Here is a 25994-nt window from a genome sequence, read left to right as displayed (position 1 = left end):
GAGAACTGCCCGCAGCCTTCAAGCTGCGAAGAGTGGCGGGATAGCAGTGCTTGGTCCAGACCTTTCCTTCTATTTTTTTTCTTTTTCCCTTTTTGTAACAGGGAGACATTGCCAGCATGGGTGCATGGGTTTCAGCAGTGGAAGACTCTGTACTAGAGGTATTGACTTCCTTTTTAACAAAAAAGGGAATAAAATACAACAAACAGGCTTTAACAGCCTTAATCACGTGGTGTTAGAGCCACAGACTAGACGTCTCTGAGGGGACTGCCCTGGACTTGGAAAAGTGGAAGTGGGCTGGCAAAATAATAATCGAAGCGGCCTCCATAGGAGATGAGACAACTATTAACGTGATAAAGCCTTGGAGCCTTATAGTGGACTTGCTAAAACAATTAAAAACTGAGAATAATGCAAGGATGACAGTAGGAACACTGCAGGCACCCCCGACTGAGGCCAGCAGTGAGGAGAGGGCAGCAGGAGGTGTGGACGCTGCACCAGGTGCGCAAGAGAGCACCTCGACTGTGCAGGGCTGCGCCGCTGGCCTGTGCTGGGGCATCCCCTCCATGCAGCACCGTGCCGCCATGTGGAGCCACACTGCATGCCCCTGCTGGGACATACAGTTGGCGAAGAGCACTGCCACCGAACCAACTGGTGGAGGCACCCCGCACGGCTGCGCTACGTTAAACAAGTGTCCTCCAGCCCCTCTGTGCCCTGCCTCCAACAGCTGCAGAGCAGTGCTTAATGCTGGCCACTGCAGGACCATGTCCAGCTGCTGCCAAGTCTCTGGCCACTGCCAAGCTGCTACTAGCAGGCATTCTGTGACCATGCCTGGTGGTGCTGGCCGCAAAGTTTCTGTGGAAACAGAGCGTCCTGCAACTACATCGAACGCACCTGCACAGCCATCACAAAAATGCTTGCCCAAGACAGACACGCTATCAGAGGCACCTGATCTCCAGTTAAGCATCATGCCTGGAAATAGTGGTGGACCATGAAGTCCTAATGTCGCCACTGCCACAGGAGCAGACACGCTGCTATTACCGGAGCTGGAGCTGTCCCCAGCATGTATACCAACAAAGGACGCGAGAGAGACCAGGAAAGAGACCCAGAGCCATTGTCCCCCTTTGGAACACCGCAATATCGTCACCATCGCTACACTGCTGACAGCCCTCCCTGGACAGCACCGCAACCAGACACACCTGCACAGGCAAAAGCCTCGCACGCCTTCTTCCATCAAGGCGTTCCAGCTCAAAGTTTCCCATGGTTCTAAAGTTTCCTGTTCATAAAGTTGTTAAGTTGTAACTTTTATGTTAATAAGCCTGCCGCATGCAGAGTTTGTATCGCTGGTAGTCCCATTTGACAGCTTTTGGATATGATTGTTACATTGCCAATGATACAACGGGATATATCTCTGGCTGAAAGGGCCTAGGCCTGTTGAGCCGTGTTTGTCACCCTGTCTCCAAGGGCCCTGGAGACAGGATGACAGATGCTGCTTTTATATTTAAAAACAAAAAGCGGGAATTATTGTGGTGGTCAGCAGCTGACCTGAAGGCTTCACAATAATAATTAATCTCATTTTATAACTCCCTGTTTTATAACTGAAATAATGAAGATATAACTGAAATTATATAAGTACCTTGACCAGTAGATTATGCAATCTGACCAGTATGGACTGTTGGAGAGCAGGCCCAGGCCATTGGGTATGCAAGCAGCTATTGGCTGGTTGGCTGGGTGGTAACTTGTTCATCCCATAGGGATTGACCGCGTGGACCTTTAACTCTATATAAATAAAGGAGGACTCAATAAAAGTGGGTTGTTGTGCATGAACCCAGTCTTGTTGCTTGTCTGTTCCAAAACTGCAACAAGCCACTTCAAGGCATCAATACCTTTTGTTTTTTCTAGAAAACCTATCTTTTAAATGATCTTTCTTGGGGCAAACATAACCACATACATAAGAGGAATAAATTACTGTTGGATTATGTATTGTTGGTGACATTATGGTACATTACAAATACACTCCAAATACAGCTTCTGTAAGTGTTTTTCTTGGTGTTTTACCCTGAAAATTAGATTTGAACTTCCTTCTTCTTCCTAAACCTAGCTAGTCTATAGGCTTTTCAACTGACCTCTCCCCCTGTAAGTCCTCCCATTTCTTCTTGAAAGTCAGACAAAACCTTCAGCATCTCATTCTTGAGGTGAGTTATTAAACTTTTCTGAAGGTACAGGCCAACAAACCCAGGCTGTGACTCTATTTCTGTGTAAGATTTAACAAACCAAATAGCACAATGACTAATTGAAAAAAAATTGTATTTTCTCCTGAGAAGTGCCAGAAACAGGACCCCTTTAAATAATCCAACACTTGGTGTGGGTCAGAGGGAGGCCACTGTCACCCTGCAGTTGTATTTGACCTCTAATATATTCGGTGTTAATAGTGCAATACAAAGTCCACTCCTAGAATGTTACAAGCCCAGTGTTACAAGTACGGGTCAGGTGGGTAATGCAGTCACACAGCTGTACAGATAACTACTACAAATACTGCATGTTTGTTAGCACAGCCAAAGGAGGCTTTTAACAGGCTTTTTACCTTTTTTCCCCAGAAACTTTATACAACATGTCAATATGGAATAGAAAATAAATAGTGATCCCTCTTGCTATTGTTGGTGCTGAGATTTTTTTTTTGTTTGATCATTTATTTTGAACTCTTAACTGTTCAAAACCCTTACAAAAAAGGACTTAATCAATTTCCTTTCTTTTCCTTATACAAAATTTCAAAGGTGGTTTTTTCCCTCTGTTTTTTTTTTTTTTTTTTTTCTTTACGGAAGAGACTAGGTTATAGCTTCACACTAGAAGGATTACTCAGAAGTGCAGAGATAAACATAGTCATGGTTCGGTTCTCTTTATTTCAAGGCATGATAAATTGGAAGTTTATTTGGTTATTGCAAAACTTTTAAGAACATATTTTATTTCATGCAAAGAATTGATGTTTATTAATGATTACATTACCACACATGCTGCTTAGAGTTAATTAGAAAACATGATTGTAATGTTTAAAACACTTGTTAAATAGATTGAATATTCTCAACTCTGTTTTATCTCTGCACAGGCCTTAAATAAAATTTTTTTAAGAAAAAAAATCTTTACAACTTTCATAATTGATTATATTTTCTAAGGAGGACACATTTTACAATTGAAAACCACGTAACTGTACACTTGGACAAACTATTCAGTAAACGTAATTCTGCTGTGCTTATTCTGTAAGCATTATTTGTATCTTAGAAAAACAGAGACTTGTTCTTCTAAATTGCACTGTTTACTGTAGGTGTTAAATGTAAAGGAGAATAACACTTTTTGGACGCTATTACATTTATTCAAGCATGCAGCAAAAACCAGATGTTCAGTGACATCTGAATTAGATTTCAAGCATTTACAACAAGAAGAAAATGCAGTTAAAAATAGCATTTTTGCAAAGTCTTACAGCTTGTACATTAATGCTTATTACTGCTGTAATGCTTTTATCTCTCATTTTTTACTACTCTGGATGTACATTAAAAAAGGAAATAAGTCCTTCGTGGATTTTATTAGCTGAAATTTTACTTTTCCTTCCCCAACCCTCACATAAAAGTCGTTACAATGAATGCAAAACTGCAGTTTGCTGGGGTTTCAGTACTCAGCTTTTAACTTGTTGCATTATTAAAGGATCCAGGGCATGGATCATTGATAGAATTATGGGATCTATAGAAAAACTGTACAAGCAATAGGCCTGTACAAGCAAAAGGCCCGCAAGCAAAGGTTTGTGTGAGAAACTGCCTGCATGAGAAAGCGCTGGTGTGAGAAACAAGCCTGGGAATAAAGAGGGAGTTTTGAAAAGGTACAGCTGTTCAGATAAGATGTACTGACTGTGGAAGCTTGCCAATGTAAGTCCAATTATGTAGAAATAGAAATGTGCTGTGATAAGCTTTAAGCCACTTAGGAGTTAACAAGCTGGTATACTATATAAGTGCCTTTGGAGTGCTAATAATCGGAGTTTGCGCTTATCAACCACATTGGTTTTGGACTGCATTCCTCCCCCCGTCGGGATCCCCGGGCTCTCGTCCTTTTACAATTCCAACATTAACTAAAGGAAAATTACTGTTTTTTCAGCAGAAACACATTCAGAAGATGCACACAAGGAGCAACAGCACTCACCTTTGGGCCTGATCTGCCACTTACTTCCCATGGGGGAATTTTCTTCCTTTAGATCAGGCCAGAGCACCATGCATTTTAGCATGAGTTGTACTTTACAATGGATAACCCATCCAAATGATCACAACAACCTGCTGCTCCTTATTTTTTAATTCAATCTTCTTTTAAAAATGATCTTGTTTATTTTAATAGTAAGAGAACAAGCACTGAGGGAGTAAGCATTTTAAAATTCATGTTAGGCATACCAGTTGTGCTCGACACCTCTGTCAGCAGTACACTAGAAACACTTATTTCATCTTTTCTTCAGAGAGGATTAGTTCACAACTTGGCCCAAGGTTCAGCTTGTTGGTTTTGGTGCTTCTTTGTAGGATTTGACCACTACAGAGAATAGTATAATTCAGCCAGGAAAACACAAAACAAAGGAAACAAACATACTTTTTTGGCAATATCACTTAAAAGTGTTTGTGAAGAGGTAAGTTCTTAAAGCTTTCCATTTCAAAAACATGACCTCATATTCTGCTGCTAAGAAAGTAAAACCTAAACCATGCAGCAACAGTATTTACTGACACCAGCATATTCACTATTGCAAACTGCCTCCAAGTCAGCAACAATGAACAACACAGTAATTAAAAAAACTCCACCAAAAAGCCAAAATTTATTGTACTTATTTTTACAACTTCATGCTGCAGATAGTCATGTAGACGCCTCTGAATTTGCTGTCAGGAATATCCTAAGAAATAGGATCAAAGCTTTACAACTACCTGAAAGAAGGTTGTAGTTGAGGTGGGGGCCTGTCTCTTCTACCATGCCTGCAGTGAGATGACCAGAGAAAATGGCCCTAAGCCAGGACAGGGGAGATTCAGATTAGTGTCCTGGTGCTGGCCAGGACAGGGTTAATTTTTGCAGTAGCCAGGAGGGGGCATGGCCAGGACTCAGAGGTTATTCAATACCACCCCAGATCATTTTCCAGGGACAGGGGATCCAGGATCCCTTCCAGATTGACGTAGTGTAGCAGAGAGAGTGGTTGGGGGTTTCCACAGGGTGAGCAATAACATTTCTTGACTTGTACACTCTGTCTTTAGTATGGTTGCTGTTACTGTTCATTTTGTTATCTTATTGCTGTTTCCAATAAATTGTTCTTATCTCAACCCATGATCTTTACGTTTTGTGCCTCCAATCCCCCTCTCCAGACCACTGAATGGCAGGGAGAGGAGAAGCAAGAGTGAGCAAGCAGTGCATTATCTGGAGTGGTTTCAGTGGGAACACTGAATTGGAGAATTGGAGAATACCATTCCTAAACCATGACAGTTAGATACTAGAAAAATAAAATCATTGTTAGGGTGGTTGGGCTTTGGAACAGGTTGCCCAGGGAGGTGGTGGAGTCACCATCCCTGGAAGTGTTTAAGAGGTGTCTGGATCTGGTGCTGAGTGTTATGGTTTAGCGGTTTAGTGGCTTAGGGATAACAGTGGTATTGCTAGGCTGACAGTTGGACTTGATCTTAAAGCTCTCTTCCAACTTTGATGATTCTACGATTCTAAGGGGGGACACTAAGTGATGCAGAAGTATCCTCTCAAATAATTTTTAATTTCTTTCTGATTTAGACCAAATGGCAAGGTACTCAAAATTGTCTGCTAGGAAGAACACCCAATTTGGGATAATACTCATGTGCTCCAGATTCAGATCCATTGTACTCCTGGGAAATCACCAACCATATGAAGTTTAACAGGGGAAAGTGCTGGATTCTGCTCCTGGAATGGGACAATCCTGGATTTATATATAAATTCGGGAATGAGACACTGGAAATCAGTGTTGTGGAAAGGGACCTGGGGATCCTGGCTGATGGCAAGTTGAATATGAGTCAGCAGTGCCCTGGCAGCCAGGAGGGCCAATTGTGTCCTGGAGTGCATCAGACAAAGCATCACCAGCTGGTCTAGAGAGGAGATTGTCCCACTCTGCTCTTCAGTGGTATGGCCTCACCTTGAGTTCTGCGTGTGGTTTTGGACACCACAATATAAGAAAGAGATTAAGCTATTAGACAGTGTCCAAAGGAGGGCTACAAAAGTGGTGAAGGGCATTGAGGGGAAGCCCTATGAAGAGAGAGGTTGAGGGCACTGTTCAGCCTGGAGAAGAAACTGTGGAGAGACCTTCTCAAAGTCTACAACTTCCTTGTGAGGAGAAGGGGAGGGGCAGGCACTGATCTCTTTTCTCTGGGGATCAGTGACAGGACCTGAGGGAATGGCATGACATTGTGTCAAGGGAGGTTTAGGTTGTATATTAAAAAAGATTCTTCACCCAGAGGATGGTTGGACACCGGAACAGGGTCCCCCAGGGAAGTAGTCACAGCACCAAGCCTGACAGAGTTCAAGAAGTGTTTGGACAATACTCTCAGGTGCATGGTGTGATTCTTAGGGCTTTCCTGTGCAGGGCCCGGAGTTGGACACTGATGATCCTTGTGAGTCAAAGTGTACTTCTGGCATTAGCATACAATTGTACATCTTGGCAGCTTTTGGTTCAGCAGCATATAATAGCACACATGGATCATACGCTATTGGATCCAACTTGTCTCATGGTAGCTTTTAACTAGACTTGTCTCACACAGAAACGCAGGCTAGCTATTTAAGACTGCAAAACCATCCAGTGCAGGACTGTATCACTAAGGCCACATCCTCAGATCCATACAGAAATTTTTAAATGGGATTTTTCAGTTCATTAAAAAAGCTACAACTTTTCATGCTCAAAGCTGTGTTATAAAAAAATGTACTGACAATAAGTAAATAGATCTGAATTACTAAGTACTGAAACGATATTCACATTTTACATATGTATGTTTTCCAAAACTGCATTAAGCCATTAAAAAACAGTAGAAAGAGATTTCTTTCAGTAACAATATCAATTAATTATGTTAATACATAATCCAATGTCCTTACTGAGAAATATAATGATAACGCCCCTCCACCTTCTTACATATCACTTATATAATGATATTTAAAAATTCCCATGTCTGCAAATAACCTGTAAGTACTTTTCAGTAGCAAGTTGAGTTTATATCTTCAGGTCACTCCTGTGTTGCTAACATTAATGTATTATTAATGATTATAACATCATGGCAACAACATATAAATGCTAAACGTGACATTTGAAACAAGAATATGCACCAGAAAGATGCCAATGTAAAGTGACATCTTCTTTTGTCCTCATTTCTGTTGGGACAGAGTTAATTTCTTCTCAGTAGATGGTATGCTGATGTATTTTGGATTCAGTATGAGAATAATGTTGGTAATACACTAATGTTTTGGTTGCTGTTAAGTAGTGTTTATTTTTTGTGTCTCATGCTCTGCCAGTGAAGAGGTGCAGGAAAAAAAAAGCTAGAAGTAGAGCCATTACAAGGGCCATTTTCAGTGCTGTTACCATGGACACCACAAGGGCCATCACAGGAACAGGAAGAAGAGACAGAAGAAAAAACCACCACTCAATCCCTATGCTTGAGTGAGCTGTGGGAGATACAAAAGGATTTTACCTGGGGACAACAGGCCTAGTAGTCTGGAATTAGAGGGTAAGTGAGGCAGTCAGCTGGGATTACTTGCTAAGGAGCCAACCATTGCCAAAGAGATGGGAAAAAAGACACAACCCCTTAGCTTCTGGAGCCCTTAGCCTCCTCTGAAGTACAGGGGGAAAGGTATACACATAAGGGCAATATTCCATGTCACCCAGGCAAACAGATGGCAATAGAGAAGGGTATTCAACACCTGAGTGTAGATACAAAAATGCTGCTAGCAAGGATTTTCTTGCTATTTTCTAAGTCCATGAGAGACTTTTCTCTCTCACAGAAGAGGCAGCAGTTATGTAAACAACCAAACCACCTGCAACCTTGAAAAGTCTTGTTTATGTTATAGTAGGAAAATATTTTGACAATGGATGTTTTAGGAGTTTAGCCAATCACCCCAAGGGGTGGCTGATCCTTTGTCCAATTAGACTATGAAGAAAAAAGTCTATAAAAGAGTTTATAAAATAATTAAATCAATCAATCTTGCTGCACAATTCCTGCCTGCTGGATCTTCTCTCCTCCTCCTCCCTGTGGCTGTGGGACACGGTGATATACCCTAGGGCCAAGGCCTGCAGTAATATTTGATGACCCCGACATGATCTGCACTCTGACATGTCTTGCTGCTGTGAGCCAAGCCGAATTTCTCTAGAGGTACGCTGTTCCCCTTCCCCCCTGGGACCGGGACGTCCAACGTGACTGAGAAATGGCAAACAGCGGCTCACAGAACGACGCTGTGGTAATAGTCTGGAAAGGTGTGTTCAGCATACTGCACACATCCATTCCTGAAAACTCAGTTCAGGAATTATTAGATTGGGCTACCTTAAAAGGGATTTCCATGGACAGAGATACTGCCCTGGACTTTGCCTTATGGCAGGAACTTGACTGTGCTGTCCGGCATGAGCGGTCTGTCAGGGGACCCAGCAGTGTTAGAATTATACCAAATCTGGCATTCGTTATTTATTCTGCTGACAGACCTTGACTGTAGCAGCACAGCTGGCTTGCCTGTTTCAGTAGTAAGTGACGGAGGAATGTCCGAGGGGGACCCCGCTGACCCGACTCCACAGGCAGAGCCTGCGCCACCTCACCCTGCACAGTTGCACGACTCCGCGGCCCCCAGGGACCCTGCGCCGGCAGAGGCGGGAGAGTCGGGGCAGCGGGAGGGCGCGCAGTCCGCCGTGCCACTCGGTTTGGCGGCGACCAGGGCTTATCCAGGGCCACGAATTAGCGGCTTAGCAACTTGGACCCCCAGAGCAGCTTCTAGCCTGTCTGCACATGCATCAGCTGTGCCAGGAACGCCCGGATGTTCCTTCTTAGCCGGCGTAGCACCAGGCATGCATGCACTGAGACTGCCTGGGTGTGGTCCACTGCCCTCCTTGGCGCTGGACTGTCCTGCACCGCTGCAGAACTGAGCCATCGGCCTTTTAATACAGCATCTGCCTTTGCTGACAGTTACCTAACATATCCTGGCAGCTGGGAGAACTGCTCAGCTTGCAAAAGCAGCTGCTGCAGATAACAGAGGCACCCTGCCGTGCGGGGTGCACCAGGCCCGCGCCGCCAGCACCACCTGCACTGCCCACACCGCCCCCGGGAGACGTGGCTCTGAATCAGGAAGCGGTGCGACCAGTGGCGACCTGGAAGTAGTGCTGCTGCGGGAAAACCCGGAAGCAGCCATGGCTGCAGAGCGGCGGCTGGGGGAAGCAGCGCCGAACATGGCCAGGGAGCAAGAAACAGCAGCACTTTTGGCAGCGGCGCCAAACACGGCCGCAGAGCAAGGGCCAGCAGCGGCACCGGGCACGGCTGCAGCGCAAGGGCCACCAATGGTGCCGAACACAGCTGTGGAGCAAGAGACGAGCGTGGCGCCTGGCATGGCTGCAGCCCTGGAGGCGGTTGCAGCAGCTGCAGTACCAGTTCGGTCAGGACCGGCCAAGACTGCATCCCATAAAGAGGCTGCTGTTCAAACTGCAGCGCAGCCAACTGTAGTCTGTGCTGTCTGTTCTGGCCCTAGCCCACCCAGCCAAAGTGCCCCTCTCCGTCCACCTCTGTTCGCTCCCAGTGTCTCAGAGTTGCCTTTGCCTGATGACTCATCATCGGGAAGTGAGGCAGATGAGGTTCTGCCCTCAGGTTGTAAGGCAGCTGTAGCCGGGCGGCAAAAGAAAAGGCTGCGCCGGTCTCATCCCTGGACCTTTCAGGAGTGCACGGTAACAGTGCGTCCAACCCACTACAATCGCTTCTTAGAGTCAGTTAAAATGCGAGCATTGGAGGAGGGTGACTGGAGGTTGTTGGAAACACTTGGAATGCCAAACAGATTTGAGGATTCTGGGGGTAATCGGGAAGCTGTTACACTCCATCCACAGGCTGTGCCAGAACTTCAGGATGGTACTGACTCCCCAAAAGGGGAGATCCAAGCAGTATATAAGGCTCTCCCAAATTCAGGCGAGCATGATAAGCATGAGGTAATTGCTTGGAAGGTTGCACAGGATCTGCAATCCAAGGTGGCACAACATGGGCTAGGTTCTGCTGAGGTTATGCAGATAATAAGGGTGATAAATACAGATTTGCTAGCTCCATTTGATATTAGACACTTAGGTCAAATTCTATTTCAACCTGTACAATTTACAGTTTTTGAGAAAACCTGGAGAAAGCTGGCTGACAAGGCTGCATTAGCAAATATGCAGCTCCCTGCTGCCAATCCTAGACAGACAGCAGGAACAGATGCTCTTATGGGGACTGGTCCCTTCTCTGATCCCAGTCTACAGGGTACTTTGTTCTCTAGCATCCTGCAGAAAGCTACACAGGTCGGCATGGCTGCCCTGTTGAAAACCATAGAGTTGTCTGCACCTAGAAAGCGATATATTGAAATAGTTCAAGGGAAATCAGAGTCATTCCTCTCTTTTGTAGAGAAAGTCACTGCTTCTCTCGAGAAGCAGCTTTAAGATGACGGGTTAAGACAGTTGTTGTTAAGGCAGTTAGTGAGAGATAACACAAACGAAGAGTGCAGAAAAATCATAGATGCCTTACCAGGGGATCCTGACGTAACAGACATGGTCAAAACCTGCGCTAAGGTGGGATCTGGGCATCAGAAAAGGTCTGCTTTGGCTGCGTTCCTGAAGCCTGTTCACACATCTTCTGGTCGTGAACCAAAGCAACCAAAACAGGCGAAAAAATGGAAGTGGCCTAAGCCGAGCCAAAAAGAGAACACAGCCATCCCCCAGTGCAAGAGGTGTGGCAGGCCAGGGCATTGCTCGGACTATTGTAGATCCCAGACTCAGGCCAATGGTCGGCCTTTGTTGGGAAACTTCTGCCGGGGTGCAAGGAGGGGGAATTGCTCTCCGATGCAGTCGCTCCCCCAGAGAGTGGCACAGGTACAGGCACAGGCCTACTCAGCCACCCTAGAGACAGCACCCAGGGATCAGACGGTTTTGATGTCTACACCGCAGCTGCAGTCATCTTAGGCTCTAGTGGTATTTATAAAGTTCCCTTGGATGCACGTGGACCCTTAGCCCAGGGATCCAGTGCAATGCTGGTGGGAAAACCTGACGTTGGCCATCAAGGAATCTTAGTGCACTCAGGAGTTATTGACGCTGACTTTAAAGGTCAGATTTGTGCTATGGTCTCCATGCAAAAACCCCCGTAACTATTCCTGAAAAGACCTGCCTTGCTAAATTAGTACCTTTTAAGTCTTGCGTCCCCAGGATAGAACAACAAACTCACGAAGATAACGGCAGTGGATCTACGGGACTTCCGCAGGCCTTCTGGACTGCAGACATCTCTGACCAAAGGCCACAGATGACATGTACCCTGATCCTGCCGAACACCCATCCGCCCCGGACTCAGCTTCGAGGTTTGATTGATACGGGTGCTGATGTAACTATCATCTCCTTCTCTGCATGGCCTCCCTCATGGCCTTTAGCCCCTGTGGGATCGGCCATCGCAGGAGTAGGAGGAACCACACAGAGCTATTTAAGCGAACGGCCTGTGGTGGTGAAGGACTCAGAGGGACACACAGCTACAATTAGGCCTTATGTCACTACCACTTCCCTTAACCTTTGGGGATGGGATGTGTTGGCAGCTTGGGGCATACGGATTGGGACAAATTTTTAGCAGGGGTCACTGTGTGTAAGGGTGCACAGTATCCTACATTGCCTTTGCGGTGCTTGACTAACACACCAATCCAAGTCAGGCTCTGCTCAGTTAGTTGAATTAAGGGCTGTTACCATGGCTTTTCAGCGATTCTCACAGGAACCTTTGAATTTGGTTACTGAAGCCGACTAGCAAAACCTTTGTATACAATTAATCACCTTACAGTACCACAAAATTCAAATAATCCTGTTATTCTGAATCATTTTCTCTCATTGCAGTCTGCAGGCGACACACAACTGCCCCGGGCAAAAGTCTGGGTACGGAATTTAATCACTAACCAGTGGGAAGACCCGCATGAGCTTATCATTTGGGGTCGTAGGTATGCTTGCGTTTCCACAGATACTGGGGTACGGTGGCTACCTTCAAAATGCGTTCGCCCTGACCTACGGCACCAGAGGCAGAACAGGTAACCTCCAAATGATGACGAGAATGCCAGCCATCCAAATGGTGACCAGAATGTAGATCATCAGCCTAATGACTCTTGTGATGATGACCAAGATGTCAGCCATCAGGCAGATGGTCCTTCTACAAGCAGAGACTGGGATGGTCCTTCCACAAGCAGAGACTGAACTTTAAATTTCTTGTTATGGAGTCAGATAGTTAAAGCCTCAAGGACATATTTCGAATTAATAACTGATGTAAATTTCTACTTAGGATTAATAGTAGAGTTGTTATCAAACAAAAAGGGGGAATTGTAGATACAAAAATGCTGCTAGCAAGGATTTTCTTGCTATTTTCTAAGTCCATGAGAGACTTTTCTCTCTCACAGAAGAGGCAGCAGTTATGTAAACAACCAAACCGCCTGCAACCTTGAAAAGTCTTGTTTATGTTATAGTAGGAAAATATTTTGACAATGGATGTTTTAGGAGTTTAGCCAATCACCCCAAGGGGTGGCTGATCCTTTGTCCAATTAGACTATGAAGAAAAAAGTCTATAAAAGAGATTATAAAATAATTAAATCAATCAATCTTGCTGCACAATTCCTGCCTGCTGGATCTTCTCTCCTCCTCCTCCCTATGGCTGTGGGACACGGTGATACACCCTAGGGCCAAGGTCTGCGGTAATACCTGAGAGAAACAGCCATGTGAGAAATGATATATTATGGCCTGGACAATGTGCAATTCCCCACAGATCCAGATGAAGTCCTATGTGTACAACCCATGAGGTAGAAATTTGTAAAGTGTGCACCATCAGTGCAAGATAGCCCATTGTCAACAATAATTTGGAAAGATGATGTGTCACCAGCAGTGGATGAAGCAATTTGTCAAATCCAGGAATATGAAGACAGTATTTGTTTTCCCTCATCTTGGCTTTGGAGAATCCTGGGAGTTCCAGTAATTCAGGAAGTTTATGTGAGCAGGCATCCTTTTGCTCGAGAAATAGGATATAGAAGGTACATTCCACAAAGTACTCTAGAGTTTTACCTGTTGGACCACAGAGAGGCCATGAGGAAGTGGGATGGAAAAAAAAGGAAGTGGGCTGAAAAAAATGTGCAGGCCACAGTTTGCTTTCACCTGGAGTGGCATCCAGTACACCTAGAATCAAGTGCCCAAGGGATAGAAACACAACCCTACCATCTGCCATGGCACTCTATCATCTGATCCAGATTGCACTGGAACAGGGTGAAGCTCTGGAACACCTGCAGTGCACTGATGCTGTCATCATATGGGGCAATACAGCTGAAGTTTTTGAGAATGGGAAGAAAATAGTCCAAATTCTGTGAAAGCAAGTTTTGCTATATAAAAAAGGTAAAGAGACCTGCAAAGGCAATGGCAAGATAGACATCATCAGATCTCAATGGATGTGAATAATGAGATAACATCCATGCCTCCACCAAGTAACAAGAAAGAAACATAAGGTTTTTTAGGTGGTGTAGGATTTTGGAGAACGCACATTCCAAATTAGTCTGACTGGAAGCCCTCCAAGCCCTTCACTCTGTGAAGTGACACAGAAGAAGAATGATTTCAAATGGGGCCCTGAGCAATGGCAAGCTTTTGAACAAAACAAGCAGTAGCCCTTGGGCCAGTCTGAACAGAGCAAGATGTAAAAAACGTGCTCTATAATGCAACTGGAGAGAATGGTCCTACCTGGAGCCTCTGGCAGAAAACACCAGGGAAGACTCAAGGTTAACTCCTAGATTTTTGGAGTTGGGGATACAAAGGATGTGAAACTTGCTGTACTCCAACTGAAAAGGAGATACTGACAGCTTATGAAGGGTTTTGAGCTGTTTGCAGAAGTGATTAGTACTGAAACAGCTGCTTTTGGCAACCTGGTTATCTGTGTTGGGTTGGATGTTCAAAACAAGGGTCTCCTCTACACATCATGCTGTACATGGGTTGCACTAATCACACAAAAAGCTCATATAGGATACCCCAGTTTTCCAGAAATCTTAGAAATTATCACGGGCTGGCCAGAGGGCAAAGATTTTAGAATGTCATCAGAGAAGAAGGTAATGTGCTGAAGAGGCCCCACTATGTAATAAATTACCAGAAAGTGGGAAGCAATATACCTTGCTTATACTGCTGGATCCTGCCATCTTGGGGAAAAGCATCAGAGATGGAAAGCAGCTACATGGAATTCCTTACAAGAAGTCAGAAACTGCTCAAGGAGAAGGTGAAACGAGTCAGTTTGCAGAGATGAGAGCTATCCAACTATCTTTAGACAGGCTTAAGGAAAAAAAATGGCCAACTCTTCTGCAACAGAAGCAGAATAACTGTCAATGAAGAGGTAAGCCCATCTGGGCTGCCACATTGTGGCAAGACTGATGTCCGGCTGAAGAATCTGGTTGTGAGGGTACATCCTCATGGCAGAGTATGTCATGCTCCACCAAAACCCTGAAGGCAAATGCCATTTGCTCACAATGGTGAAAGCAACCACTGCATGACTAGAAACATCTTGTGCCCCATGCCACCACCCAGATGATGGGTAATGCAGGAGGATGAGGAAGTCCAGTGTGTGCCTCAAGAGAATTTGATTTAGGGTGAGAATAGCCAATAAATTAAACTGTACAATGTTAATAACATGTTAATAACGATGTAATACTGTGTATTTTCACTTCTATAGTTGCTACATGTGCATCACCACACTGAGCACCAAAGTAATTTTAATGTTTACACAAGTTCTCTGCCAAAGCAGGTCTTTGGTGGTTTTCTGTTTGTTTGGGTTTTTTTTTTCCTTTGTTTTTCTTTAATTATTTAATCTCTTTCTCTGTATGTAATGTAGAATCTCATTGTCTTCATTAGAGAAGTAAGTAATTTAAAATTCTGGGAAATCAGCTAACTGTGGCATGTAATTAACTTTGCTAATAGGGAGGGAAACAAACATGGCATCGGTTTTACTTCAGAGGGAGGAACGGTATAGATATTTACCAAATACAGTCAACACAATGCAAAAATAATTTCACATAGTTTTGTACTTGACTCCACCATAGCAAATGATTTAAATGATTTTCACGTCACATAATGACTTAATTTGTGTAGAACTAGGTGTTTCAAAGAATTTGGAAAATGGCTTTGTCTTTAATAGTGACATGGTCCTTAGTCCTTTAGAGGTATTGAGCACTCATAGTACTTGAAACATTATTGAGGAGTATAATAGAGTACTGAAGGTAAATTACAATCCTGTTCTTACTTTGTGAAGCTGCACTTCAAAGAAACGTGTGAGTTCAGGAGTATCATCATAGAAACAAGCTAAACCACTGTATGGAGCAGCAGAGGTTGTCAAGCGCTGGGAGCAAGGTTCTCCACTGCCCTCCCTCCTTCCTCCCTTTTCCATCCATTGTTCCTCTCTCCCAGTCATGCCCACTACAATCCCTGCCTGCCTTCGCCTTGCCATTTCTATCTGCGTACCTCTGCTGCTCCTGATGCCACTGACTCCAGTCATGCACTGGACTTCCCAGACATCCTCTAGTTTAATGCTATTGACTGGGTACCTGGTGGCTCTGAACATGTAGAGAAGCCTTAAGACTCCCTAGGGCCAAGAGCAGATTGTTATTCAGTAAACACCCACTCTGACAGCAATGTTTCAGCAGGAACTGGTCCTATCTGTGAACCCAACTGGATCAAATATGGTTTGCTCTTCAGAGGAAGGTGCAAAATGATAAATCACGTTACTCATGGTAAAACCATCTACAGAATACATATTAGCAGTTACTTTATTTGTTGTAAGGTAATAAGTGTTGAGATACTATGTTGTATTATTTGTTGTAATAGCCAATCCTATTTGCTTGCTTTTATGAAGTTAAATTCTACCATGGAACAAAGATTAAGTACATTGGTAGGCCAGGTGCTGTTAGTTGTTACTCACATTTGAACTTTTTCTTGTTTTTCTAGGACTGTCTATCAATATATTTTGTCTTAGAATTTAAACAACCAAAGGGAAAAGAGATGAAGTGGTAGATCAAATATGTCTGAAACTCTGAAGCAAAAGTCTTAGAAAAAAGCAAACAAAGATATGCTGAAACCATACCACTGAAGCATGGTCACCTTTCAAATTTACAAGAGAAATTTCAATAACACAAGATACTTATATAAACTGACATTGAAAGTCATTGCTAGATTTATTTTTCTTCATCTCTTATTACTATCATTTATACACGATTGCATTTAATGAAAAAAACCCAAACTCTTTTAAATTCTTTTCTAATTTAGTAAAACATGAGACTTCTTCCACGACAATATAGCTCAATAATGGGAAGACAGTTAATGAAGGAGGAGTAATTTAAAAAAGAAGTGGTCTGTAATGCCTGAAATGAATGCAGACCTCAATCTAGCAAAGCACTTAAATTAGGAGTACTTGACTAAATCAGGGGTTTAGGATGATAATTTAAATTATTTGCAATTAAGAGTAGTGTCAATCAGAACTAGTAAGTACCTACTTACAAAGGCAGTGATAAAATTAAGAACATTCAGTGGCAATTTTTATTAATAATTTCTTGGTTTTCTCATTATAATACAAAGCACATTTCAACTCTTTACAATTCTTTAACGATGACATGCTGCATGCTTTAAGGGACTGAAATCTGACAGCAACAGGAGCTCAAATTATGATCTCAGCAGAGATACTGACAACCTCTATAGCCTTGGGTGCATGACTTAATTTTTGTGATGCTCATTACTTTTATGTCCCACGGCTTTATATCACATAGGGAGAGTTAAAAATAAAAACATACACACATATATGCTCTCTAATTAATCAGCTAGATTATAAAACACTGTTAAAACATAAGAAGTGTAAGTAAGATATGATAAAGAAGATATGATCTACCAATTCACTGGAATGTTAAGGAGAAAGCTGCTTTTTTCCACCTTTTCTCTTCCTCTCCCACTTAATCCCCAGAGGTCTAGTTCAGAATAGAGCCATTGACAGTAATAGGTACCAGAATTTAAGAAATAGTTTCTTGATGTCAATTATGCAAAATAAAAATAAAACAATCCCTCCCTACCTATTTCACATATATCTGCAGAATTCCTTCAGAGAAAGCCTTAGTTTGATGGACATGAACAGCAACTTTCCTTCATGCCCTTTAGAAATCTCATAGCCTGCAGCTTACATCCTTCTGGTGAAGTGCTCCAAGAAGCTCGCAATGTTCAGAGCTATATGGAGAGCAGACTTCCCAAAAGTCCTCAGTAAGCCGCACAGAAAAAAGAAGTTTAATGGGGTGGGAAGGGAGTGGAAGGAGAAAAGGTAGAAGTCCAGTAACATGAAAGTAGCCAACAGCCAGGATTTTATCGCAAACATGCATGCTGTGCTGGCAGAAGACCATCTATCCATTTCATTTATCAGAAAGACTAAGAGCTTCATAAAATAGCCTCAACAGCAATGCTAGCATTAAATCTGTTATGTTTCCAGTATCAAATTAGAAATGAGATATCACCTGTTCTTGCCCAAACCTAGCAGCCTCTCTCTGATCAAGCAGTGTCCTGGGGTGTCCTGTGGGGTGTAACCAAAGTATGTATTCTACCACCATTCACATTACCTTCTGATGAGCTGTTTAGGTAGGTGGAGCAGTGTTTCTCTATCTTTGCCATGACTCAACTCTGACAACTCCTTCTGGGGAAGCAGCAGCCACCCTGGGGGACCATCTCTGCTTAATGGGCCATCAAGGACTCCCCAGAATGACTCTTAGAATTACATCAGCCCATTGTGAAATTCCCTGCCCTGAGGGAGGTACTGGACATTCCTTCCTCTATATAACCTGGGGTTTGGGACAGGACACTACCAACCACCGGATTCCCAGAGGACAAGAGCTCTCCACCACCACCACTGGACCTCCAGAGAGAGACCAGACCTTTCCATAGGATCACTACTTTGACAAGACCACATCCATCACTCCAATTGGACTGCAACCACCATTTAATTGGACTGCTACCACCACCCTGACCAAAAGGTCCTGTTCTGACTTTGTCAGCTTAAGCCAGTGTTTCTGTATTATTGCCTTCATAGTAATTTTCCTATAAATTACAGCAACAACTTGAAATGTTTTGCAAGGTATTTGTGCGGGGTTAATTCTTCCCACTGGTTTACCTTACAGCCAGCACAAGCAGATACTTAAAAAGCTTTCCAGCCTATACCAAATGGCTTCTACTCTGCTTAGTGTGTCTGTCTTCAGACATGAAACACACACAAGCAAGCACACTGAACCTATCCTCCTCCCATCTCACGTGATTTAGAAGGATAGCATATGGTTGCTGCTCCCTCTGCTTCATAAATCAAATTTTCTTGGTCAGGAAAAAGACTGATGAATAAACCTGCAAAAATATTTCTGGTTACATATAAAGGACATATCAAATTAGCAAAGCAGGCAGTCAATTTCATACGGAATTGCACACAGTCAAGAGATGTTTTAAGTGTTTACACATCTGGTTCTCAGTATGTGGAACTTTGGAATCCACAATTCATTAACATTCTCCATCTAAAGTTCTCAGAGCGTTTTTAATTACATTAGATCATAGTTTCCATAGAAGGCAAGTAACTATCCTTATTTTGCAATAAGAGCACTCAGAGGAGAACCCACACTACCTAACTTGGGACCTACATCTCAGCTGGTGGCTCTAGTATTCATTCATAATCAAGAACTATATCTACTCAATGTAAATCAAGGACTCTAAAGCATAATTAATGTGGTTAAATGTAGACATAGTCTTCAGAAGATAAGTCTCCAAGGATTTGAAGTGGAGACTATGGTGGAGAAAGGCATATCCAGTCAGATGAGACCACGTCTATTCCTATTCACACTAGACACATTTTCTCCATTAGTACAGTTCTTTACATGTGTATCTTAACTACTACATTGTTATAGTTTACTGAACTAGGATTAGGAGAAGGTGGATTTCATTGCATGCATGCCAGTGACTTGCTGGACAGCCTTTCACTTGTGTATGTTCCCATTTTCTTTTTCATCTTCTGTAAGCTTTTTCCAGGTGGGTAGTACTTAGCAAGACTTCCCTTGCTAAGCATTAGTATACACCCGAGCGTAACTCATATCCATTTTTGGGATCACTGTGTATTAGCATAATGAAAACAACAAGTAGATACTAGTGCTGAACAATCCTACTGCTTCAGCCAAAGAAAACAAGCTTTCACACCTAGGCAAGATTAGAATTTTGCATCTTTGCCTCTGCTCAAGCTCTCCATTATACTGAATTTGACGAAAGATGTGTTATTTTTGTTAATGCTAGATGGAGTTAAAATTTGAATGCCTAGATCTATAATATCCTTTTTTTTTTTTTTTTTTTTGTCTCTAAAGCTGTTTCCCTGGTTTTAGTCTAATGAAGACCAGAAATAAATGTTCCTGAAAAAACCTGGAATCAACCTATGCATTAAAAAAAAAACCCCAAAACCCACAGAAATCACACTGTGTCTTTTAAATGGCCTATATTTTTCTATATTTACAGCACTGTATATAAAATAGAGAGACAGTAGAGAGAGTTCAACACTTCCAGAAGACAATCTGGAATGCATATTGACATGCATGACTTTGTAAGTAATTCTAGGTATAGTCACTTTGAAGATGACTACTTAATCTTCATCCTTTATGCTGGGAATAAATAAAAGGACTACTCCATAACAGTCTTCAGTCAGGTGACCTGAATCTCTCTCCTCCTCCTTTAACAGGGATTAACTTCTCTCTTTGTTAACTTGGACTTGATGCCCTTCAGCAATCTCTTTATGTTCTGTCCTCCCCTCCTTTATTTTAAAAATTTTTATTATTTTTTAAAATGTGCTAGCTAGAACAGATTTGGATTGTTCAAGCAACAGACATTTCTTTTTCTTAAATCTTCAGACCTAAGGAACATTACATTGCTCAAGCTTCTCATAAATACAAAGATTTGCTTTAAATGTTAACAGTACTTGACTTTGCCATGGAGGACTGCTAATTAAAGGAAAAACAAGAAGCATCTGTACAATATTATATCATTCAGTTAGAAAGATAAAAAACATGTTACAGAATGTATGGATTAGGGCAACGGGTTTTATTCATGAGCAGTAACCTAGAATTTTGCTTTTTGTGTTTTGTGAGCACATAAATATAGATATAAGTATATTATATTTCTGAAAATGCATTATGGTAATAAGTCTGTCTTGGTGTTTTGTGCACTTTTCAGAACAAAATTATTCCTTAGAACTGCAATAATAAAGGCAGCTATCATATTCCTACTTTACTCCAATATTATATTAACTCTAATACTTCATTTAACTATAATGAAACAAAACTTACCTTAAAAACCAAATCTTTTTTCCCATAACGAAGCTCTTTCAGCTGGGCTTGGATCTTTTTTGACTGAAAGTGAGGATAAGAAAATCAGGTTTTGGTTTTTTAAAATTTTAAATAGTAAAAAAGAGTAAGTGAATTCTGAGAACAGCAGAATCTAGACCAGATTTAAAATGTAGAACATCCCCCTCCAAATAATTGTCAATTTCTTTTCAAGGTTCACAAGTCAAACCAGCCAAAAATACTGAGGAAAATGTAAAATGGCACTCACGCTCACTAAAGCACGTACCTGAGTTAGTACTATAAAGAATTCCTGTCGGGCTTACACATTTTAGACATGAGTTGTTATTAATACTTTCCATGAAGCATAACTGAAAGCATCATCTTCAAAGTAAAAATCTTATTCTTAAAAGTAAAAAAGCTCCATAGGCTTGCACAGGTTATTCTTTGTAAAGATCAGGGTGTTCCAGATGATATCCAAAGGATGATTCATAAAGCCAGAGATTCTTATAGTTTGAAATGCACTCACAATCTGCTGTCTTGACTATTACTTAAATTATGTTTAGTTTTCTGAAGTTCTCTGACTGCCAAGGCTTGTCACACTATAATAAATTTAAATTATCCTTAGGCTTCATCCTTAGATGCAAATATTAAAAGACACATAATCAGAGAAAAGATCTTCAAGTTAATTACCAAAGGTTCAAATACTATGCAGCAAGGTGTGGTGGTTTGACCCTGTTTGGATGCCAGGTGCCCACCAAAGCCACTCTAGCACTTCCCTCCTCAACTGGGTGGGGGACAGAAAATTTAACAAAAGGTTCATGAGTTAAGGACAGAGAGAGGTTACGCACCAATTACCGTCATGGGCAAAAGAGACTTGACTTGGGGAAATTAACTGAATTTATTACCAATCAAAACCAGAGCAGGATTGGTGGGGTTTTAGTTCTCCTTCTGTTTTCTTTTCCTCTTAAAGAATTTTCCCCATACATGTTGCCAGGGGGACAAATTACTGGGTGCTTAAGAAGAACCAAAGACCAGGCCACAGGGGGAGGGGTCCATCTGGCTACTCTCTTTTACCTGGGTTTGTGGGCTGTTAGTTCTCGGCATTTGGATGGAGAGAGAGGCTGGAAGGAATTCGTCAGCACTGCAGACTTCTGCTTTTTTGGCTGCCTTCCTTCTACCGGAGAAACCCTGGGATTCCCAAGCCTGCCTTTCCCTGCCCCGCTGGGAGCCGGGCTCCGACCGCCCTGCCCCCACTGTTGCTTCGAGCCTTTGCTACTCTGTAGCCCTGCACCTCCTGCCTGCTGAGACCTCCGGGGGTTCCCACTGCAGCTCTGGAGTTCGATACATCTTGTCTGCCACCCAGGATTTGTGCTTGTCCCTGCTGTTCCAAGTCTGCTGCTCCTGAGTGTCCGGCCAGACACCGGGATCGGCTGCCCAGGGGTTTGTGAAGCCTTTGTTCCATCCCTTCCTGGGATCCCAGGCCACCAGTGCTGCATGCTCCCCGAGCTCGCTCCGGAGCGCCCCTGCAGCCGTGGGGGAACCATCGCACCTGCCCTACTCACTGGGAGCCGCCAGCGCCCCTGCCGGCTGCGAGCGGAACTGCACCCGAGGGGAAAGGGCCTGACAGCCGAGAAGGATGTTACTGGGTTTGTGATTCTGTTTGCTGTTACTGCCATAGTTATTGTTGTTTGTTTGACTTGTTTTACACATATAGATATAGAATAGTAAGGAACTGTTATTCCTATTCCTCATATCTTTGCCTGAAAGCCCCTTAATTTCAAAATTATAATAATTTGGAGGGAAGGGGGTTGCATTTTTTTTTTCATTTCAAGGGAGACTCCTGCCTTCCTTGGCAGACACCTATCTTTCAAACCAAGACACAGGATAAGAAGAAGTAAAACAAATCTTAAAAACAGCTTCCCCCCTCTACTTCCCAGGTTCTTCCTCCTCCTCGTTCAGCAGCACAGGGAGACGGGGAATGAGGGTTATGTCCAGTTAATAACATTTCTGTTGCTACTTCCTCCTCAGGGAGAGGATTTCCCCTGCTCCATCATGGGGAAATGTATTTCCACAGGAAACAGTCCTCTACAAACTTGTTCAATGTGAGTCCTTCCCATGGGCTACAGTTCTTTACAAATTGTTCCAGCATGATCCCTTTTCGTGGGGTGCAGTCCTTCAGGAACAGGTTACTCCAGAATGGGTCCTCCATGGGGTTCACAAGTCCAACCAGGAAACCTGCTCCAGCATGGGCTTCTGTCTCCATGGATCCACAGCTCCATGCTCCAGAATTCGTTTCCCACAGGGTCACAACTTTCTTTTGGGCATTCACCTGCTCTGACATGGAGCTCCTTCACCAGCTGCAGGTGGATCTCTGCACTCCTGTTGATCTTTCCATAGGCTGCAGGGGCACAGCTGCTTCACCATGGCCTTTCCCCCACAGACTGCAGGGGAATCTCAGCTCTAGGGCCTGGAGGAGCTCCTTTCCCTCCTTCTGCACTGACCTTGGTATCTGCAGAGATTACTTTTTCACATATTCTCACTCCTCTCTTCTCTGTCAATAATTATTACCAGGCAATATTTTTTTTCTTTCTTAAATATACTATCACCATCTCTGATTGTCTCAGCCTAGGCCAGTGGTAGGTTCATAGTGGAGCCAGCTGACATTGACAGTATTAGATACAGGGGAAGCTTCTGGCAGCTTACCAGATAAGCCACCCCAATAGTCCTCCCCACTACCAAAACCTTGCCTTGAAAACCCAATACACTAGGAAAAACAAACTTGAAAAAGAGGGGAAAACAGAAAACTATTTGCACACACTGCTGATTTTTCAAGCAGTAAACAAGGGAAGAAAATAGATCTGTATTCCTACACTGTGACATGTTTGAAAGCAACAATGGGGATAAAGGAAGATAACAGATTTTGAAAAACTTAAAAAAAATACTCCTAACCCTATTATTTCCTACCTTTGAGAATTTATCAGAAACTTAACCTCCTAAGTACTGACTTCTAAGTTAAAAGGTAGAGACTCTAATGAAGAAAATGCATTCAACCATAATTACGAAAATTTTAGTGCAGAAGAAATTTTTTATGCTCTGGTTTTGTTCTGGCAAGGTGAAATGACCTTAACAGAAATTATATATGTAAAAAGCCCAGACCAAAATAATGCGCATAAATCAGATTAATATATAATACTTTTTTAAAATGGAAAGTTAAATAAAGAAAGTGCTCACATGAATGCAGGTACCTCTACACTGATGAATTTGCCAAAAACAGGGCTTTTGTATCATTGACTATCTATCTTGCTCTTCAGTAGAGGGGAGATTTTTGTCCCTCAGTTTCATAAAGTGACACAGATCTGTGCCGTAAATCAAATCTCTCCTGATGGGAGAGAGTTTTTAAAGTCTTTGCCAGGAATTAGTTCAAGAGACAAACGGAGACTTTCAGCTTTCACTGCTGCTGCTAGATAGTTGTTTATTAAGTCTTATCAGAGAAACAGAGTCACTAGCATGACCCAGACACAGCACAGAGCAGAGAATGCAGGAGAAAAGCCCAATTATCAAGATTTACACAGCCTTTTAAAGATAATTTAACCAATGGTTACTAAAAACGTATATTATTTTCACTTTCCTACCAATTACTCAGTAACACAGCCAGGAACTGTGGAATTTTTTGTCCAATCATCCCAAATTACTTTTACTGCAGAATATGGAGTAGTAGAAGAAGAAGAAGAAGGTTTAGAGAACAACAACAATCCTCCATTTTGATGTTTTTTGCTCTTATCTATTTACTACAAAGAGAAGCCCAAAACCTCTAAATTTTTCACCCTGTGGACAATCTTACATAGTAGTCTATCACCTAATTCACATCATTGTATTTTCTAGTTCTTTTCTGATAGTAGGCAGTTTTTTCCAAGGTTGGAGGTCAAAACAGTGTTGTTCAGGGTGGTAAAAACCCTTCAAAACAGGTAGAGAAATATTCTCGGCACTCTGGGTTCCTACAATAAAGTGACCCTTTTTCCCTTGAAATAATGAAACATTCTGGGAATCAATAATAATAGATCTTTCCTGTCTCTATGTTAATTTCAAAACAGGCATTTGGCAATTCCTGTGTTAGTGCAGACATGGAGATCATGGAAATGAAATAAGTTTTACATATGTTATAGATGTATGTATCTACAGAGTTATATCATAAGCATGCACAGATGATTTTATTTGTCTAAAACTTGAGTTTGCAACTCTCTTTCTAATACATTTGAGCTGCTTCTTGTGAAGTCACAGAAATGAGTTGGGATGAGAGCACTTTAGGAACACTCACCACATAAGCATAATATATATTCTGTATTCTGGTATATATATATACATATATACTTGTGTATATATATAATACACCAAAACCTCAGTACAAAAGACTTTGATGCAAACTTCTTCTGGGTACATTAGATTTAGAATAGAAAGGAACTTTCCTTACCTCTTCTGCGTGAATACCACAAAGCTTGTTTCCTGACAAGAGCTTGTTTTTGAGGCTTTTGTTCTGAGAGTGGGACAAAAAACCAAAAAGTTTATTAGTAAGCGTTACTAAAATATTAAGGGATCCTTTAACTATTTGATCATACTGGCTTTATTTTATACACCAATAACATCTTCAAGTCACCAACAAAGACACAAATAAGACAAGAGAGATTCATCAAGGCACAGTATCCTCTTACAGAATTCTAAAAGGCATTTGCATTAAAATTTACTTCAACAGGAACAGGACTGCCCATAGAAACTTTTCCAAAACACTCTGGCAACTGAAAGCAATTTAGATTTAATACGCTGAGGTACAAAAGGGGAGAAAAAACCCTCTAATCCTTGCTAGGTGTCAACTTGATAGCTCAATATGATTTTCTGTAAATCATTGTAACAACTGAGTAATAGGGCCAAGGTGTCATCACTCAACCTTGATGATCAAAATCAAGGGGTGTTTTTGCTAAATTTCATAATTTAAAACTGCAAGTAGTCAAAACCACTAGAAGGTTAGTTACCTGATACAGCATTTTGCCAACTCAATATGATTTTTCATGTAGGAGTTTTAAATGTATTTCTTCTCATTTTCAGGGAAAATAACAAACCTTGACAAAATGAATTTTCCATAGTAATTATTTTTCTACTCCTCACTCATACTATCCCATAATTGACAGTCAAGGGTAAAGATTTCTCTGCAGCGTGAACATCTTCCAAAACTTGTCAAAAACATAAATATTCAATAAGCAGATCTACAAGTGCCCAACATAACACGCTTAACACTAAAAAGAAATTAAAAGAATATGAAAACCAACTGCTCCTGTGTTAATGAACTGTAAATATACAAACAGAAGCAGAACCCATCACATTTCAGGAATGTATGTATGTTTATTACTGAATAGCAAATAGCTTTC

The 25994-nt window shown here is 42.2% G+C and overlaps 1 protein-coding gene across 4 annotated transcripts in view; it reads right to left on the bottom strand.

Moving 5' to 3' along the window:
* LUZP2 (leucine zipper protein 2) overlaps positions 1–25994 on the bottom strand; it is a 218499-nt gene that overhangs the window by 49281 nt on the left and 143224 nt on the right. For all 4 annotated transcript variants that reach the window (XM_048305462.1, XM_048305461.1, XM_048305459.1 and 1 more), the window contains 2 exons: positions 25046–25108; positions 20581–20643 (listed from right to left, as the gene is read on the bottom strand). In XM_048305462.1, the coding sequence (XP_048161419.1) occupies positions 20581–20643; positions 25046–25108 (126 nt within the window). The remainder of the gene's footprint in view (positions 1–20580; positions 20644–25045; positions 25109–25994) is intronic.

Source organism: Corvus hawaiiensis, chromosome 6 (assembly GCF_020740725.1).
Source record: "Corvus hawaiiensis isolate bCorHaw1 chromosome 6, bCorHaw1.pri.cur, whole genome shotgun sequence".
Classification (NCBI taxonomy): Eukaryota; Metazoa; Chordata; class Aves; order Passeriformes; family Corvidae; genus Corvus; species Corvus hawaiiensis.
Note: the sequence above shows the minus strand (reverse complement) of the source record. Positions and strands in the feature narration are given on the sequence as shown.